At 44.0% G+C, this 21,053-nt stretch overlaps 1 protein-coding gene across 1 annotated transcript in view; it reads left to right on the top strand.

Moving 5' to 3' along the window:
- The first annotated feature begins 1,226 nt into the window (after window positions 1–1,226).
- The window catches only part of dpys (dihydropyrimidinase), a 68,554-nt gene continuing 48,727 nt past the window's right edge, over window positions 1,227–21,053 (top strand). Inside the window, exon 1 of the mRNA XM_067976426.1 lies at window positions 1,227–1,515. Within this exon, the coding sequence (XP_067832527.1) occupies window positions 1,264–1,515 (252 nt within the window). The 5' untranslated portion in view covers window positions 1,227–1,263. The remainder of the gene's footprint in view (window positions 1,516–21,053) is intronic.

The raw sequence follows: 21,053 nt of genomic DNA, 5'->3' as shown, positions 1-21,053 counted from the left end.
CTCTTTCCTTAGTTAGCCTCTTGCTCTTTATGTATTTATAAAACATTTTTGGGTTTTGTCTGATTATGCCTCAGGAAAACATCCAAAGGTACTTTACAATGTTACAGGTGATATATAAATGCGGGTTGTTGTTGTATAATCCTTCGGTATGCATATCATTCAAAGAACGAGGATCCTGCCCGGTAGGTAATATATCTTTCTCAGTTGGATGTAACTACTTTGCCTAGTCTTGCAGAATTCAGGACACTTCGGATATATGAAAAGGGTGTTCCTGACTTGTCATTTTTGAGGCATGATTGACTGACTAAGAGGTTGAGCTATCTGCTTGAGGGGATTAACTCCTTGCTGGGGCATGGTTGCATGGGGTATAAATTCATGGGTACCAGTTGTCGTCTGTATTTCAGCTGTGGCTCAGTTGCTTCTGAGTTAGAAGGTTGTGGGTTCAAGTCCTACTCTAGAGACTTGAGCACATAATCCAGACTAACACTCCAGTGCTGTACTGTCAGAGATGCTGTCTATCAGATGAGGCATTAAACTGAGACTTTATCTGCCCTCTCAGGTGGATCTCATGGCACTATTCAAAGAAGAGCAAGGGTGTTCTCCCCAGTGTCCTGGCCAATCTATATCCCTCAACCAACATTACTAAAAAAAAACAGATTATCTGGTCATTATCAGCTGTTTGTGGGACCTTGCTGTGCACAAATTGGTTGCTGCATTCCCTACATTATCACAGTGGCTACACTTCTAAAGTACTTCATTGGTTGTAAAGAGCTATGGGACGTCCTGAGGTCGTGAAAGGTGCTATATAAATGCAAATTTATCTTTCTTTCTTTTCATCTGGTACCTAACCCATTACTGTTTCTGTTATTTCTGTGAGACCAAAGATGCAGAGTGTCATTGGGCTACTTTACTGTCAGGCTCAGCCATGAAACCTATGATATCCTCACCTGATAGCCACATATTTGCACTTTCCAAAGGGAGTCTCCAGATAGTGATAAGGAGTGGGAATTCTGGCCAATTTCCCCCTCCATAACCCATAAATGGTTGCTCCTGCAACTGGTGATTTGATTGATTGCCTGGAAAAGGCCCAAAACATTGAAATTCTCGTTATTCTACAGGCTGGTTGTGAGTGGGTGTGTAAGGTTCCAGGGAGGGTCTGCTTTCAGTTCACTATTAATAGGGTCCCTCGGCAGCTGCCGAGCGAAGTTCAAGCGAACAGAGGAGTGAGTAGATCAGTCCATTCTCCAAGAGCTGGAAGCGACAATGAGCGACTGCAATCGGATCCTGATTCGAGGAGGAAAAGTGGTGAACGAAGACTGTTCGCTACTTGCCGACGTCTACATTGAAGACGGGATCATCCAGGACGTGGGGCTCAATCTGCCGATCCCGGGAGGAGTGAGAGTGATCGATGCCACCGATAAACTTGTGCTGCCCGGGGGAATCGACACTCACACTCACATGCAGCTCCCTTTCATGGGGTCCCAAGCTGTGGATGACTTTTATCATGGAACCAAGGTACAAACTCCGCATGTGAAGGTTTTATTGTATTTTTGATTTTGTTAAGCATTGTAATTTGTCTTTCACGGTTCTTCGTTTGCACGGCTCGCCCTTTTTAATCTTCTGGATGGGCTAAACTTTGGATATCTTCTACTTGAAAACTTAAACTTTTTCAGCAGCACACAGCCCCCTGATCACTGTCTAAGGAATTTTTTGTGCAGTGAAATGAATGCGATCAACACTGGGGCTCAAATTTTCTTGTAGCAGGGCACATCCAACGGTGTCCGCCGTTAGTTAGACTTGCCCTTGCACGTTTAGGTTTTAAAACGTTTTGCCTGGCAAGTTGCTGAAAGTGCGCTATGAGCTGATAATGGCACAGGTCAAATTACAAATTTTCCACTGCATTTTCTTTCCTGGCCAGAAACCAAGTTTATTATAGTGGGAGATTAGCGAAATAACATCTCCAAATGCCTGTGTAGACTTCCAAAATGATTTTTACTGTTCAAAATTATTTAATTTCTTCAAAAAGGTACCTAAATTGAAGCAGAGATATCCAGGTTAAATACTGTTCAAACTCCTACTTAAAAAACCTATCTACAGATCAAGCTAGAATACAAAACACGAGCTACACCAGAGGTTAGATTATGATTGGCAAACTCTAATGTAAGCAGCACTATGGGATGTTCACTTTGCCCTTGCCACAAGGCAGAATTATCATCAAGCCCCATGCAGCTTAACAGCAAGACCTTCATTGACCACAGGAAACAGGACATCTGGGGCCAGAATTTACTGAATTGGGTGAATTAATGGTACATGCAGTTCGTTAGACTTGCCCTTGCCTGTTTAATTTCCATGGGAGGTTGCACTGGACGTTGCTGTAAATGGGAGATGGAAACAGTGAATCAGGGATCGGAATGAACAGGGCAAGCAACTGTGTATCTCCTTAACCAATCAGATTGAAAGATTGCTAAATGAACAGCACAGAGTCTGAACCAGGAAGCGTAAGTTAGCGTAGTGATTTAAATGGGCCGGATTTTGCTGTGAGAGGCGAACTATAAGGGCGCTAGACATTCGTTAGGCTGGCATTTACCCATAGACTTTCTATGGGGCTTTGCACAGCTAGTTGCTGTAAATTAGAGATCCATTCAGCTCAGCGCCCTCTACAGGGCGTCTGGGACCTGTATGAACAGGGCAAGCAACTGTGCATCTCCATAACTAATCAGATTGAAGCATCGTTAATGAGCAGGGTAGAAGAGTCTGAACCAGGAGGTGTAGGTTAGAATAGTGAATTCAATGTCAAATCAGGTACAGAAAGCAAAATAAAGAATGGATTAAGAAACAGATAAAAGAGACAGAAAGAAAAAGTAGAAAAATATTTAATTTTTAAAAATTATCCAACAATAATTAAAAGTTGAAAGAATGAGACTCCACACTTGTAAAAGTTAATTTTCAGTGCCAGAGAGGTTATTTGGCAGTAATTAAAATTTACCACACTGTTAAAAGGGTACTTAGACTGGAATGGACAAGCCCTAACCTCTTTTGGTGAGTTTCATCCGTATCAATGAGGTAAGTACAGGAACTTCACGCTGTTCGATGCATTTGAATGGTGAGTCAGACGGCAAGATGCTGTTTTCGTGCATCTTTTTGGAGGAGCAGGACATCTCGGACAGCAACTTCCTGATTTGCACGTTTGACTGCATATGTGCGGTCGCCGGAAGTTACTGTCTGATTTGCACATAAATAACGGTGAGCATTGTTAGCTTCACTGTTATTTTTACAGCAAAATCATCCCAAAGTCAGGGGAAGAAAGATTGGATTGAGAGAGAGAAAAAAGAGACAGAAAGGAAAAGTAAAAAAAAATGTAATTTAAATTTTAAAAAAATCTCCAACAACAATTAAAACCTGAAGTAATGAGACTCCACACTTATAATAGTTAATTTTCAGTGCAGGCAGGTTGTTTTGCAGTAATTAAGATTTATCACACCATTAAATGGGTACTTAGACTGAAATGGACGCGGTTAAATGTGAAAATCCAAAAGTTGCTGTCCAAGATGTGCCGCTAGCTTCATGAAAAAGCCATTAGTGCCATTAACATCACCGTTAGTTTGGCAGTAAATCCTGGGCTCTGGGATCGAAGTGAATAGGGTAAGCAACTGTGTGTCTCCTTAACCGACCAGATTGAAGGTTATGAAATTAACAGCGCAAGGACTGAGAAGGAGGGTGAATTAGAGTGGGTGAATTCAATGTCAAAAATAAAAATAGAGAAGGAAAGAAAGATTGCATTAAGAGAGAGAGGAAAAAAACGAGACAGAAAGGAAAATAAAAATTAAAAAAATGTACATTTTAAATTTTACATTTTTAAAATCTCCAACAACAATTAATACCTGAAGTAGAGATTCCACACTTGTAATAGTTAATTTTCAGTGCCAGAGCAGTTGACTGGCAGTAATTAACACTTATCACTTCGCTAAACAGGTACTTAGACTGAAATGGGCAACACTTAACTTTCTGTGGTGAATTTAGTTCATATGTACCGCACAAATACAGCAACTTCACACCGTTCAATGTATTTCAGTGGTGAGGCAGACAACGAGATGCTGTTTTCACAAAGTTAATGGTGGAGCGGCACATCTCAGATAGCAGCTTCTGGATTTCCACGTTTAACTGTGCATTTATCCCTCGCCTGAAGTTGATGTACCATTTACGCATAAATAACGGCGAGCGCCATTAGCCTCACCGTTATTTTGACAGCAAATTTTGGTCCAGTGGTGAGGCTAATGAGGCTCACACTGTGAGTGTCAACTCATAAAATTTACTCCACTATTCACCAATGATCTATACAAACAGGGCTGATTTTACAAATGCACAGTATCAGTGAGTAAAGCATTCATGAAATCAGCCCAAACGTACAGTAAATGCGCTTGGAATGCTTCTTAACACATGACTACCCTGCTGACAACAGTTTCACATTGACTGGTTACTTTTAGAGAATGCTCAATAATCAAACAATTCCTTTTTCTTTCTGTATATGTTAAGTGTCTGCATAGAAATGTAATAAAATTAGATTTGATTTTAAAAAAATCAGAATCAGCAGCCTCCTATTAGTTAGATTATCCGTATCACAGTGTCCCATGTTTCATGCTGGTTTAGGAAGTTTCAGAATTTGTAAGCGGAACAGACTATTGGCCCAATGAGCCTGGCCTTTTTTTGATCAATCGATTCTACCCACCCACATTCCCGCAATACATCATCCTTCTCATCCCCTCTCCAGAAATATATCCAGTTGCCTCTTGAACCCATTTTTATTGTTTGATTCAATGGTAACTTGGTCCATAACTCTGACATCCTTTGGGTGAAAAGGTTCTGCTGGGCTTCCCTTCTTACTTCTAATCTAATATTTAATTTGTGCACCCTGTTTGAGATGGTAATGGCACAGGACAAAGCCCCCACATATGGGTGGGTGTATTAAGATGGCATTGTAATGAAGTACTAGGATGCATCTCAATGACACTTGACACTTTTAGTTAATTATAATTAGAATACTGTGCAACTGAGGGCAGCCTACTTTCGAATGGACTTTGATGCATTAGGGATGGTTCCGAGAAGAATGGCAAGGATTATCCTTGGACTCAAAACTCTTCTATTACAAAGAGAGTTCATATCACGGAGGAAAGGACACTGAGCAAGGACATTTTCTGACCCTTTAAAGTGCTGAAAGACACAGACAATGTAGATGCAAGAAAGTTATTTATCTTGAACTGTGATCTTGAACTGGAGAACACATTACAGTATTAGCAAGCCTCAAGCATCACCGTATCAGAAGGATTTTATTGTTCCCCACAGACTAGCAGATATTCATCAAGAGGCTAATGTTATATTAAATCCTTTACAAAAGAGCTGAATAAGTATCTTGTTAAGAACAGAATTGAAGTGATAGTGATGAATGACGACGTAGATGACAAATGCTCTACAGGGTGCATTTTACAAATTTGCACTCCTGATGCGGAACTCCATCAGATCAGGTTAGGATCAGATCAGCCATGATCTTATTAAATGGCGGAGCAGGCTTGAAGGGCCGATTGGCCTACTCCTGCTCCTATTTCTTATGTTCTTATGTTCCACTTGCTGGGAGTGCCATTTGGCAATTTGGGTGCAGAGGTCAGTACACAGAAAATTCGGCAGGGCCTTCGTGGACAAATATTTCCTTATGCATCCAGTTACGTGAAGCTCCACCCTGGGAGTATGGAATTGTAACACTTACTCTTGAGTTTTAATTCTATTGGGACCATGGAAATGTCACCAGTGGATTGTAGCTAGTCAGAATTCAGTGATCCTGAATTCCTAAAGTCTTTGATCAATTAACTTCTGGAGTCTGAAAAATGTCAGTTTTATCTTTTGGACGGTTTTCCTATGTTAATCATTCACCGGCTTCAGGAGTTAAATAAATTGACAGGCAAATAATACATAGCCTTCTGTGAAGAGTGATCTCTGGGTTAAGTAGCCTTTATTCATCCTGTACTTTTTTATATCCTTACATATAATCAGTAATCCTCTAGTCATTGTGCATCAACTACACCAAGTACATTGGTTTTGGTGCCCATCATGACATTCACTGCAAGCAATAAAAGGACCCCAAACAGAATAAAACTACCTGCAAAGCTGCAATGTATATGTGATTTCAGCTTGAGCGTTAGATGTTGGTTGTATTCTCGATGAGCTCCAGACCCTTTGAGAAGACTGCCTTGAAACCATTTATTATTTACTTTGTTATCAAGCATATTTGCATCAAGTAGCTGATGGTCCATTATATTACACCACAAAATGGCAGGGCATGAGTTTGTCCTTGCAATTCCCAACATGGGCCTCAAAATTCTCCTACCCCTCTTCCTTCTGCATCCACCCCTGGAAAAAAAAACTTCCCCGAGTCACTCAAACTCGCAATTGTCTAGACTTTGGCCCTCCGTCCACCAAGATACTTCTACAGCTACCAATCTGCTCAAACACACCCTCACCTTCACTTTTGATGCCCTTGTCCTCAGTAAAAGCCCTTACTCTCTCCCACCTTGGTATAGCTGCCATCTTTGTTCCCTAAATCCAAGGGACATAGATTGGAACGTTTATAGCGCACAACTGGTTTAGCCATTCATCGCCAGATCTGGCTGGACTACATCATGTACTATGGGGCCTGCTGTCCTCTGACAAAATTGCTCACGATTCCAGGAGCATCCTGGAATGCAAAAATAACCCCCGGCTTCTTTTCTCCTCTACAAACCGTCTTCTTAAACCCCTGCCCCTCCACCCTCACCTTGTACAACGAATCATAGAATCATAGAAAGGTTACAGCATAGAAGGAGGCTATTCGGCCCATCGAGTCCACACTGGCTTTATGCAAGAGTAATCCAGCTACTCCCACTTCCCCGCCCCATCCTTCTAGCCCTTCAAATTTTTTCCTTTCAAGTATATATCCAGTTCCCTTTTGAAGGCCATGATTGAATCTGCCTCCATCACCCATTCTGGCAGTGCATTCCAGATCCTAACCACTTGCTGTGTAAAAAAGTTTTTCCTCATGTCGCCTTTGGTTCTTTTGCCAATCACCTTAAATCTATGTCCTCTGGTTCTTCACCCTTCCAGCAATGGAAACAGTTTCTTTCTATCTCCTCTGTCTAGACCCTTCATGATTTTGAATACCTCTATCAAATTTCCTCTCAACCTTCTCTGCTCCAAGGAGAACAACCCCAGCTTCTCCAGTCTATCCTCCACATAACTAAAGTCCCTCATCCCCAGAATCATTCTAGTAAATCTCCTCTGCACCCTTTCTAAGGCTTTCACATCCTTCCTAAAGTGCGGTGCCCAGAACGGGACACATTATTCCAGCTGTGGCTGAACCAGTGTTTTATAAAGGTTCATCATGACCTCCTTGCTTTTGTACTCTATGCCTCTTTTATAAAGCCCAGGATCCCGTATGCTTTTTTAACCGCTTCCTCAACTTGCCCTGCCACCTTCAACGCTTTGCGTACATATACCCCCAGATCTCTCTGTTCCTGTACCCTGGAATATGAAGAGTTCAATCATTTCTTTGTCAATAAGATTGAGACCATCCATTCAGCTGAATCCCTCCCTTGCCCTTGCTGCCCTAGCCCTGAACTTGCATCTTTGTCTGGTTTCTTTCCTGTCTCCCCTCGTGGCCTTGCCAAGCTCACCTTGTCCATGTGACCTATCTACTGTTATTTCGACCTTATTCCCACTAACTGCTAACCCCCAAGCTAGCTGATATTGTTAACGGTTCCGTCTTCTCAGGTACTGTCCACCTCTCTTTCAAATCTGCCATCACCACCCACCTCCTTAAAAAGCCCATCCTTAACCCCTGTCCTTGTAAACTACCACCCCATCTCCAACTTCACTTTCCTCTATAAAGCCATTGAATGTGTTGTCGCCTCCCAAATCCGTGCCCATCTTTCCCGCAACTCCATGCTTGAACCTCTCCAATCAGGTTTGCACTCCATGCACAGCACTGGAACGTTCCCTATCATAGTTACAAATTACATCCTCTGTGACTGTGACCACGATGGACTCTCCCTCCTCATCCTTCTTGATCTGTCTGCAGCCTTTGACAGGATTGACCACATCGTCTTCCTCCAATGCCTCTCCTCTGTTGTCGAGCTGAACGGGACTGCCCTTGCCTGGTTCCACTCTTACCTATCCAGTGGTAGCCAGAGAATCTCCTGCAATGGCATCTCTTTCCACCCCTGCACTGTTGCCTTTGGAGTCCCCCAAGGATCTATCCTTGGCCCTCTCCTATTTCTCATCTACATGCTGCCCCTCGGCGACATCTTTCGAAAACACAATGTCAGGTTCCACGTGTACGCTGACGACACCCAGCTCGATCTCACCACCACCTCTCTTGACCCCTCCACTGCCTGTGTGTGGTCAAATTGTTTGACTGACATCCAGTCCTGGATCAGCCGAAATTTACTCCAATTAAGCACTGGGAAGTTCAAAGCCTTTGGCCCAGAAATTGCTGGAAAAATAATGGCAAATTAACAGCACTCGCCATTATTAGTTCGTTAAAAATCCAGCAATTTGTGGCGAAGAAGAGGTACGCCATGAGTTCCGAGTCTCCATAAATTGCTGAACGATTTGCGATGCACCGCCATCAGCCTTGACAAAAATTGAAAAAATTGCAGCCTCACCGTGAGACTTCCCATTGAAATTAGTATTGTCATGAAATTGCTGGATTTACACCGTTAATGCAAATTAATCTCACCGCAGCCATTTAATGGTCGTAATTCATGTCGTAAGGACTCTGTTAATGATGTGACTTATGGTGCTGACATGCCACTTAACTTGGAGGCCCAGGGAGGCAACAACTGAACTGTAGAGTCTCACTCCCACAGGTAGTAAATTGTTCCTAGAGATTTTTAAAACCTGTTTTATCTGCCTTGGTAGTATTTTTGGGCCAGCCTTGCCATCTATACTCCTGTTAGTTGTATCATGGAACTACCAGAATCTTAGAAGGAGAACAAATTGCATCTTGTCTTTTTTCATCTAGCGATTCCTATGAAAGCAGTTTCACTGTTCCTGATCATGTTGGTTCGATACTTATTAGCTCAAGAATGTTTGTACATTTCTCACACCTACCCTGTCATTCACTGATAACCTCTCCAGGAACAATACAACAATTCCCAAACACAACTGTTCTTCTGCTTGTTCTCTAATTTGACTCTAAATTACTTTATTTCCTTCTCCATCATTCGCTCTGTTTCTTTCTCTATCCTTTCCTTTCATTGGTTAAGGAGAGAATATTGGTCAAGACATTCATGAGGTCCCAGGTGCGTTGTTGACGTCACTGCCCTGTTATCAATTCACATTTTCAGCAATTTGTGGCGCAAATATAGTGCGATCTGAAGGGTAAGGTTAAAAACTCCAGTTGACGTCGCTCGCCGTGAGATGTGCCATTCCAGCAATTTCTGGGCCATTCTCTTCGGTCCCTGCCACAAACTCCATTCCCTAGCCACCAATCCCATCCCCCTCCCTAGCCACTCGCACAGGTTGAATAAGACTGTTGGCAACCTCGGCGTCACATTTGACCCTGAGCTGAGCTTCTGTCCCATATTCTCTCCATCACAAAGACCACCTACTTCCGTAACGTCACCCGTCTCCGCCCTTGCCTCAGCCCATCTGCTGCTGAATCTCATCCATTGTTTTGTTACCTCCAGACTCGACTATTCAAATGCTCTCCTGGCCAGTCGCCCACCTTCCACCCATCATAAACTTGAGCTCATCCAAAACTCGGCAGCCTGTATCCTAACTCTCACCAAGTTCCATTCGTTCATCCCTATTATTGCGGACCTACATTGGCTCCTGGTCCAACAACGTCTCGATTTAAAAATTCTCATCCTCGTGTTCAAATCCCTCCATGGCCTCATCCCTTCCTATCTTTGTTACCTCTTCCAACCCTACAAGTCTCTGAGAACTTTTGCGTTCCTCCAGCTCTAGCCCCTGGTGCATCCCTCATTTCCTTACCCCCACAATTGGTGATTGTGGCCTTTAGCCGTCTAGCCCCTCAGCTCTGGAATTCGCTCCCTAAACCTCTCCACCTCTCTCTCCTCCTTTACGATGCTCCTTAAAATCTACCTCTTTGATCAAGCTTTTGTCACCCAACCTAAGATTCCTTCTTTGGCTCGGTGTCAGTTTCTGTCTGATTACGCTCCTGTGAAGCAGCTTTGGATGTTTTACTACATTAACGGCACTATATAAATGCAAGATGTTGTTGTCTTCAATAGAAATGAAAATTGGGAGAGATGTATAATGGACAACTGATCCCATATCGCCCATTTTACACTATTACCCAAAATCAAAATTACCTCCAAGATAATCAATCCCATTGGGGATCAATTACCTTTTGTCTGTGGAAGGTCTGGAACCTTTCCTGGGCACTCCATGGAATTAATGCCAGCTTTCAGCTGTTGAGAGTTCTGTTGAAGGCTTTTAAGAGTGTACTGCTTCGAATTCTATGATAGACTGGGAACTCCCAGACATTCCCCTTGGCGTCAGCCCATGCTTATCCATGTCAGAGTCACCTTCAGACTCGATTACTCCAGTGCCCTCCTGGCTGACCTCCCATCCTGCACCTTCCATAAACTTCAGCTCATCCAAAACTCTGCTGCTGCATGATATCCTGCGTCAAGTCACACTTGCTCATCACATCCATCTTCGCTGACCTGTGTTGGCTCCCAGTCCCCTCAATGCCTCTAATTTAAAATTTTCATCCTTGTGTTGAAATCCCCCCATGTCTACACTCCTCTCTATCTCTTGTGTATCGTCCCTCTCTCTTCAACCAACTTTTGCTGGCTGTGCTTTGAGCTGTCTAGATCTCTGGAACTCCCTCCTTAAACCACTTGACCTTCCCACCTCCCTCTCCTCCTTTAAGATCCTCCCTAAAACTTTCCACTTTGACCGAGCTTTTGATCACCCCTTCTAACCCCTTAAGAACCTACGAAATAGGAGCAGGAGTAGGCCATACGGCCCCTCGAGCCTGCTCCGCCATTCAATCAAATCATGGTTGATCTTCAACCTCAACTCCTGCCTGATCCCCATATGCCTTGATTCCCATAGAGTCCAAAAATCTATCTATTTCAGCTTGAATATACTCAATGACTCAGCATCCACGGCCCTCTGGGATAGAGAACTCCAAAGATTTACAGACCTCTGAGTGAAAAAATTCCTCCTCATCTCAGTCTTAAATGGCTGACCCCTTATCCTGAGACTATGCCCTCTAGTACCAGACTCTCCAGCCAGAGGAAACAACCTCTCAGCATCTACCCTGTCAAGCCCCCTCAGAATCTTATATATTTCAATGAGATCACCTCTCATTCTTCTAACGTCCAGAGAGTATAGGCCCATTCTACTCAACCTCTCCTCATAGGACAACCCTCTCATCCCAGGAATTAATCTAGTGAACCTTTGTTGCACTGCCTCTAAGGCAAGTATATCCTTCCTTAGATAAGGAGACCAAAAGTGTACACAGTACTCCAGATGAGGCCTCACCAAAGTCCTGTACAATTGTAGTAAGACTTCGTTACTCTTGTACCCAAACCCCCTTGCAATAAAGGCCAACATTCCATTTGCTTTCCTAATTGTTTGCTGTACCTGCCAGCTAGTTTTTTGTGTTTGTTTTACCAGGACACCCGAGTCTCTCTGGACACCAACATTTAATAGTTTCTCACCATTTAAAAAATATTCTGTTTTTCTATTCTTCCTACCAAAGTGAAAAACCTCTTATTTCCCCACATTATACTCCATCTGCCACCTTCTTGCCCACTCACTTAACCTGTCTATATCCCTTTGCAGACTCCTTGTGTCTTTCTCACTTACTTTCCCACCTAACTTTGTATCGTCAGCAAACTTGGATACATTACACTTGGTCCCTTCATCCAATTCATTAATGTAGATTGTAAATAGCTGAGGCCCCAGCAATGATCCTTGCGGCACCACACTCGTTACAGCCTGCCAACTTGAAAATGACCTGTTTATCCCAACTCTCTGTTTTCTGTCCGTTAACCAATCCTCAATCCATGCTAATATGTTGCTCCCAACCCCATGAGCCCTTATCTTGTTAAACAACCTTTTATGTGGAACTTTATCAAATGTCTTTTGAAAAATGCCTTCTCAATCTTGGCTTGCTGTTCATTTTCCTTATGCCTCAGTGAAGTGCCGTGTGACATTTCTCTGTGATAAAGCCACTCTATAAATACATGTTATTGTTTTAATACTCTACAACAACAACTTGCATTTAAATAACTCCTTTCATGTGGTAAAATGTCTTTGCTGTTTTTTGCCATGTTGAGAAAATTAAAGGATTGTAATGACTGGAAATATACTGTTTGTACTGAGTACTGTTCGTTTACCTGTTCTATGTGTTGAGTAAACTCATCTGTCGGTTTATACCCTGAGCCTCGGTCTGATAAGCGTGCTTATTCCTTCACCTACCGAAGTCGAGGCGGTCACATGGTGATCTATGAAATATTCCTGTAACACAGAGTACAGTGATGAGGATCCTCTGTTCAACCCCTGTGTCTTGCTACAGCTACCAAGATATTGGGTGAGTTAGAACACACTCTGGGAGTAGCCGGTGACGCTGAGCCCCAAGGAGAAAATCTGCGATAAAATCCTAAACATGCATCGGAAACATTTTGAGTTATTTCTACAACATGATGAGACTAAATGAATGGAAATATTTCTGCTCATTCTTTTTGACCTTGCATGAGTTGAAGCAGGCTTACTTCTTTCAGTGGATCCTCAGTACTGTTGGCCTTTAAACACTTTCATTGACTTATTTCCCCTTTGACTTTGAACATATTTTACAAAGGAAATTTAATTTTTGAGTAAAGGAATGGAAATGTATGCAAGGCAGATTAAATGTAACATTTGGTTTCTCTTGAAACACTTTAAAAAGAACATTCCTTCACAATTAAAGCTCCGCAGACAGGGCAATTACAATCATTTCAGCTTGGAACAGAATCTCGAACAAAATCCAGTGATGTTGCTCTAACCGAACTATCTTCTGTATTTGTGGTCAATGAGGCCTGGAGCCTCCATCTTATATTACTTGTCCGCTAGGTGGAGTGCAGCGACTAGTGAGATGTTATCATATAAACTAAATGGTACACTTCTAAAGGGAGTGCAGGAACAGAGAGACCTCGGGATAATTGTGCACAGATCTTTGAAGGTGGCAGGACAGGATGAGAAAGTATTTTAAAAAGCAATCCTGGGCTTTATAAATACAGGCATAGAGTACAAAAGCAAGGAAGTTATGTTGAATCTGGTTATGGAGAACCTGGTATAAAACATAGTTTACTGTGTCCAATTCCGGGCATCGCACTTTAGGAAGGATGTGAAGGCCTTAGAGAGGGTGCAGAAATGATTTACTAGAATGATTACAAAGATGAGGGACTTCAGTTACGTGGACAGGTCGGAGAAGCTGGGGTTGTTCTCCTTAGAGCAGAGAACGTTGAAAGGTGATTTGATAGAAGTGCACAAAATCATGAAGGGTTTAGAGAAAGTAAATAAAGACAAATTTTTCCCATTAATGGAAGGGTTGAGAACCAGAGGACGATTTAAGGTGATTGGCAAAAGCAAAAGAACCAAAGGTGACATGAGGTTATGATCTGGAATGTGTTACCTGAAAGGGTGGTGGAAGCAAATTCACTTGTGGCTTTCAAAAAGGAATTGGATAAATACTGTAGGGAAAAAATTTGCAGGGCTATGGGGAAAGACCAGGGGAATTGGACTAACTGGATTGCTCTTACAAACAGCCGGCACAGGCTCGATGGGCTGAATGGCCTCCTTCTTTACTGTAACCATTCTATGATTTTATGATTCTACCATGGCTGTCTCACTGCTCACACGATGCTCACTGACCCTGTATGTGAGATTTCTGTTTCACAACAAATCTGTTGTCAATGCGTTTATCTACTGTATTTATTAATTACTAATTCTTTGAATCATTCAACACAAGCACAGAAGGATGTCTGATGCTTATTATGCCAAAGTCAGAACTTTTCTTAACAGTTGTGACAGTTCTACTGAAGTGTCCCAATTTTTATAATTGAATGTTTTGCTGCTTTTTGTTGTCCTGCTCCCTACCTCAGCCCATCTGCAGCTGAAACCTTCATCCATGCCTTTGTCACTGCCAGCCTTGACTATTCCAATGCTCTCCCGGCTGGCATCCCATCCTCCACCCTATGTAAATTTCAGCTCATCTAAAACTTTGCTGCCCAAGTCCTATCCTGCACCAAGTCCCGATCACCCATTACCCCTGTCCTTGCTGATCTACATAGGTCCCCCAATGGCTCAAATCAAAAATTTGAAACTTTGTATTTAAATAACTTCATGGCCTGAACACTCCCTACCTCTGTAATCTGCTCCAACCCTACAGCCCCTTCTGAACTCTCCATTCCTATGATTCTGACCTCTATTCCTTTCCCCCTCACTTCGTCCCACCATTATTGGCTGTGCCTTCATGCTGCCTAGGCCTTATGCTCTGGAATTCCCTCCCTCAACCCCTCTGCTTCTCTAACTCTCTCTAATCCTTTAAGACCCTCTTTAAATCCCACCTCTTTAAAGAAACTTTTGGTTACCTCTCCTAATATCTCCCACTTTGGCTTGGTGCCCATTTTTTTTGATTACGGCTCTCTAAAGCACCATAGGGATGTTTTTCTACTTTCGAGGCGCTATTGTTGTTTTAGCACATTTATGAGAAGCGTTGCCAAGCACTTTGCGGTTAATTACATAGTGACTGTTGTTGTGAGACAAACACAGCTGATATACACTCAGCAGGATCCCACATCAGTAAAGAACAGTGAGATGAATGATCAGTTTATCTAATTTTTTTTGTGATGTTGATTGAGGGAGGAATGTTGACATTTCCATTTTTCTCTGGTTAGTGTTTTAAGACCGTTAAGATTTTCTTAAATCAAAGGAACATCCAAAAGCTCTGGCAATGCAGCACTCGCTCAGTACTGCATTGTGTGTCAAGCTAGGTTCATGTTCTGGAGTGGGGCTTGAAACTATGGCCTCGATTTTTACCGGGGGGTGAATTCAGGTCGGCCGGGGGTGCGGATGGGAGAGGCAAGGCTCCGGCTGGAGAGGTCCAAGGACTCCTTGCGGGGCCTGGGGGGCACACACCTTCTCCTCCTGACCCACAAGCAGTTCTGAGAGAACTAATTTTTAAAAACTCACCATGCCCTCTTCTGGCCAGTCAGCACCTCCCGCCGTGGTTTGGCTGTTTGGTTCCACACGGTGCGGGACTCTCCCTGACTGGACGTTAAGATCACACAGACTTTTGAATGTAAAGTAGGTCCCAGCCTGCCACAGGAGACTCAGCTGAGATGAAATGGTGTCTGGCGGGAACGGAGCTGGTAAGTGGACTCGGTCTAATTTTAACTTCTCCCATGCACCATTTTTGCTGGGTGGGGGGGGGGGGGGGGGTGGTTAAAATCCTTTGCGACTCAGATGCACAAGTGCTACCAACTGAACAATGCTAGCACTTTAATGTGCCTATTTGCCATGATTGTCCAGTTGTAGGTTTGCTTCTAAACTCTGATTTTGGAGTGAGGTACATCTGTGTTTTCCACACTTGCTATCAAATTCACCTACTGAGTCGTCTTGTCCATATAGCGGTACAACAAGAAGTAAACTAAAGAACATGGGGCACCAGGTACTTCTCTTCCCCTTTTTATGTCAAGCCAATACAAAAGGAAAATAAACAGGCGCCTTCACAATTAATCAAAACTGTCAGTCAAAAACGGATTTCAAAAGGCACTTGGATTGCCTCTCAGAATCCATACACATTCAGGATGAGCATAACTGCGAGAATCTTGTTTGCAGAGCCCCCTGATGGGACAATTACAAAAGCCATAGACTGTAAACATAAGCAGTTGAGAGCCAGTGATCAATATGAATTATTTCTATTACAGTCCCCACCACTTAAAACGTCCGCGTTTAAAACAGGCAGTCGCTTATATCGGCCAAAATGCGATAACCATTAGTCAGTTTCAAAGTTGCAGGTTACAGCGTCTTAAGTTTATTTCCAGGCAGAAACTGCTGTGCTTACTCACTAATGACAAGGGTTCACATTCAGCTATTGGCACAAAATAGATCGCTTCCCAGAATCATCCCTGTGATATTGCATGAGTGAAGTACACGTGAAAAACTGATGAATGTTTTATAAATATATTTATATTTAACAAAAATAACACTTCATGCACAATATTCCTAGCAGCCGAAATGTACAATCGTGACTACACTCAAAGTATTTAATTGGCTCTGAAAGGTGCTACATAAATGCAAGTTTGTCCTTTCTTTTAGTGCCCTAATTAGGTGTTTGGGTTGTTCAAATAGTTGTTTGATGAAGGAGTTAAGATTTGTGTGTTTTCCCCTCCTCTCTGGATCTTGCTGAGATGCTCTGCCTGGTAATGGCTTGTTTCTGAAGGATGGGTCCTGCTCCCTGCTCTTCCAGTTTCCCGAGTGACCTTGACATCTCCTACCTTTTTGTTGAGTAATAAGACTCGCTTTGTGTTAAACAACATGTGTCTGTTAAGACAATCAAACTATTTTCTCTCGAGTGGGGAGCTGTGCACAAGCAATCACCATGAACGGGATGAGTCATTTCCTTATGGGAGTTGTAGACAGCCTTTGTGGAATGCTGCCAAAATGCTTTCGTAGTAAGCAGATGCAGATGTCACTTTCAAACTGGTTACAATATTTGCCCCCAATAAATTCCTAATAAAGAAAAAATAATGTAGCGATTCTAATGATATGAAACAAGATGGATCATTTGATTCCATTACAGTGCCAAGCAGAACTTTGAGCTTCTTCACAGACAGGAAAGGAAAAAGTTTCTATCTGGTTACAGGTTGGAATTAATAGAGGCCTGTTAACAGCGGAAGCAACACGCTATAGACAGAGCTAAGCGATTCCACAACCAATGGATCAGAACAAAGCCACATCCAGTCATGAATGGTGGTGGACAATTAAACAACTAACGGGAGGAGGAGGTTCTGCAAACATCCCCATCCTTAATGATGGCAGAGTCCAGCACGTGAGTGCAAAAGACAAGGCTGAAGCGTTTGCAACCATCTTCAGCCAGAAGTGCCGAGTAGATGATCCATCTCGGCCTCCTCCCGATATCCCCACCATCACAGTATCCAGTCTTCAGCCAATTCGATTCACTCCACGTGATATCAAGAAATGGCTGAGTGCACTGGATACAGCAAAGGCTATGGGCCCCGACAACATCCGGCTGTAGTGCTGAAGACTTGCGCTCCAGAACTAGCCGCGCCTCCAGCCAAGCTGTTCCAGTACAGCTACAACACTGGCATCCACCCGACAATGTGGAAAATTGCCCAGGTATGTCCTGTCCACAAAAAGCAGGACAAATCAAATCCGGCCAATTACCGCCCCATCAGTCTACTCTCAATCATCAGCAAAGCGATGGAAGGTGTCGTCGACAGTGCTATCAAGCAGCACTTCCTCACCAATAACCTGCTCACCAATGCTCAGTTTGGGTTCCGCCAGGACCACTCAGCTCCAGACCTCATTACAGCCTTGGTCCAAATATGGACAAAAGAGCTGAATTCCAGAGGTGAGGTGAGAGTGACTGCCCTTGACATCAAGGCAGTATTTGACCGAGTGTGGCACCAAGGAGCCCTAGTAAAATTGAAGTCAGTGGGAATCAGGGGGAAAACTCTCCAGTGGCTGGAGTCATACCTAGCACAAAGGAAGATGGTAGTGGTTGTTGAAGGCCAATCATCTCAGCCCCAGGACATTGCTGCAGGAGTTCCTCAGGGCAGTGTCCTAAGCCCAACCAAATTCAGCTGTTTCATCAATGACCTTCCCTCCATCATAAGGTCAGAAATGGGGATGTTCGCTGATGATTGCACAGTGTTCAGTTCCATTTGCAACCTCTCAGATAATGAAGCAGTCTGAGCCTGCATGCAGCAAGACCTGGACAACATCCAGGCTTGGGCTCATAAGTGGCAAGTAACATTCACGCCATACAAGTGCCAGGCAATGACCATCTCCAACAAAGGGAGTCTAACCACCTCCCCTTGACATTCAATGGCAATACCATCGCCGAATCCCCCACCATCAACATCCTGGGGGTCACCATTGACCAGAAACTTGACTGGACCAGCCATATAAATACTGTGACTACAAGAGCAGGTCAGAGGCTTAGTATTCTGTGGCGAGTGACTCACCCCCTGACTCCCCAAAGCCTTTCCACCATCTACAAGGCACAAGTCAGGAGTGTGATGGAATACTCTCCACTTGCCTGGATGAGTGCAGCTCCAACAACACTCAAGAAGCTCGACACCATCCAGGACAAAGCAACCCGCCTGATTGGCACCCCATCCACCACCCTAAACATTCACTCCTTTCATCACCGGCGCACAGTGGCTGCAGTGTGTACCATCCACAGGATGCACTGCAGCAACTTGCCAAGGCTTCTTCGACAGCACCTCCCAAACCTACGACCTCTACCTCCTAGAAGGACAAGAGCAGCAGGCACATGGGAACACCACCATTTGCACGTTCCTCTCCAAGTCACACACCATCCTGACTTGGAAATATATCGCCGTTCCTTCATCGTCGCTGGGTCAAAATCCTGGAACTCCCTTCCTAACAGCACTGTGGGAGAACCTTCACCACACGGACTGCACCGTCTCAAGAAGGCGGCTCACCACCACCCTCTCAAGGGCAATTAGGGATGGGCAATAACTGCTGGCCTCGCCAGCGACGCCCACATCCCATGAACGAATAAAAAAATAGGTACCTTTGTCCCAAACCATGTAAATCCTGGAGGATTAAGGACCCTTGTGCACATTGTATACGTAAGCTCTGTGTGCTGTAAATGCACACTAGGCGCACAGTGGGCTTTAGGCCTCTTGAACCCAATAATACAGGGCTGCTGTGCTTCGGGCCCACCAATCCAACTATGGGACTATGATGTATAGCATGTTCCTTATGGGGTCGATTTTCCGCAGATCCACCTGAGGCACACAACTGCCATGGCAGCATGTGCAAATCAGAAAATTGGGCCTCTAACCTCACATGCTGCATTCCTGCAGTGCCCATTTTTCAGATGGTTGCTTTTCCTTTGGAAAAAGTTGCCTTGTTGAATTTGTGCCAAATTTTTCTTTGCAAAGTAAAATTATGTAAATATGGCGCCAGCTAGATGTTTCATATTCGGTTTAGGCTCTGTCCCCAGCAAGCTGCTTGCCTATATAAGACAGGCTTGTCAATTTGAAAGTGTTCTGGCCTCCTTTGAATCTTGTCTTTAAGCTGACTTGGTGCAGTTTGTATTGAATCGGTTACCTAATGATTTACCTGGCTGCGCTTTTAGACTATATTTTAGACTATTGGACATTTTACACATTTGTGAAGGCTGCACTTTTGGTTATTTTGACAGAAGAGGGAAATTCTGCAGCTCACACTTGCCTGCACTCCTGGTTGATACTACTGCTGTCCCCAAGTGCAAGCAAGAAAGGAGAGAGGAAGGGAATCCCCTTGGGCATTCCAACTGTGCTTCGTGACTTGGATGGAGAGAAACCATTTAAGAGGGCACGCCATCTCATGGGCTATATTCACTCACACCAGGAAGTGCTTTTACAGATCCCGCCAGTTGTACTTGAGGATGCCAGAGGAGACCTGTTTTTGTCACCTCCCGTTCACCAAGAGGCAATGACTGAGCTATGTCACCTGCTGCAGGCTGATCTGCAGACTATCTCCAGGAATGCAAAGGCACCACATGTGGCTGTGAAGGTCACAATGGCCTGAACTACGTACTTCCAGGCGATAGCAGGAGTCATCAAATCAGCAAGTGACATGCCATGTTTTGCCGACTTCCTTCGCCCCACTGTTGGTGGCTGTGCCTTCAGCTGACTAGACCCTAAGCTCTGGAATTCCCTCCCTAAACCTTTTGCTTTCTCCACCCCTCCTCCTTTAAAACTCAGCTTAAAACCTACCTCTTTGACCAAGCTTTTGGTCACCTGTCATAATGTCTCCTTTGGCTCGGTGTAAGTCTTTGTCTGATTTACGCTCCTGTGAAGCACCTTGGGACGTTTTGCTACATTGACGGCGCTATATAAATGCAGGTTGTTGTTGTTTGATCTGATCCATAAGTGTCCAGGTGATTAGTAACCACAGAAATATAATCCTGCTTCTCAAGGAGCTCTGATGACTTTCAGTTTGCAGCAATCCACCATGCTGCAACTCTAAGGGACCCCGCAGATTAATTGGTTGGCTTTTAGGAATGATGATACATTGAGGCCTATGCCACCACCAGAATTAATGTGAAGCAAGATTAGCATGCTGAAGCATGCTGTTCAGGCACAGCAAGTGGAGCAAAACTCCCTAATTGCTAACTATTTACGGCGAAGAATCACTAAAGAGACTACACGATAACATCAACAAGTTCCATCCCACCATCAAGTTCACCATGGACTAGTCCTCAGAATCGGTTTCTTTCTTGGACACACGAATCTCCATCAAAGACGGGCACCTCAGCACCTCACTCTACCACAAGCCCACGGACAACCTCACGATGCTCCACTTTTCCAGCTTCCACCCTAACCACGTCAAAGAGGCCATCCCCTATGGACAGGCCCTGCGAATACACAGGGTCTGCTCAGACGAGGAGGAACGCGATGGACACCTACAGACGCTGAAAGACGCCCTAGTAAGAACGGGATATGATGCTCGACTCATCGATCGACAGTTCCGACGGGCCACAGCGAAAAATCGCATAGACCTCCTCAGGAGACTAGAGTCATAGAGTCATAGAGTTATACAGCACGGATAGAGGCCCTTCGGCCCATCGTGTCCGCGCCGGCCATCAAGCCCTGTCTAATCTAATCCCATATTCCAGCATTTGGTCCGTAGCCTTGTATGCTATGGCATTTCAAGTGCTCATCCAAATGCTTCTTGAATGTTGTGAGGGTTCCTGCCTCCACAACCCTTTCAGGCAGTGAGTTCCAGACTCCAACCACCCTCTG

The sequence above is a fragment of the Heptranchias perlo genome, chromosome 3 (assembly GCF_035084215.1).
Source record: "Heptranchias perlo isolate sHepPer1 chromosome 3, sHepPer1.hap1, whole genome shotgun sequence".
In the NCBI taxonomy this organism is placed as follows: domain Eukaryota; kingdom Metazoa; phylum Chordata; class Chondrichthyes; order Hexanchiformes; family Hexanchidae; genus Heptranchias; species Heptranchias perlo.
This window is presented reverse-complemented; position numbering and strand designations above follow the sequence as displayed.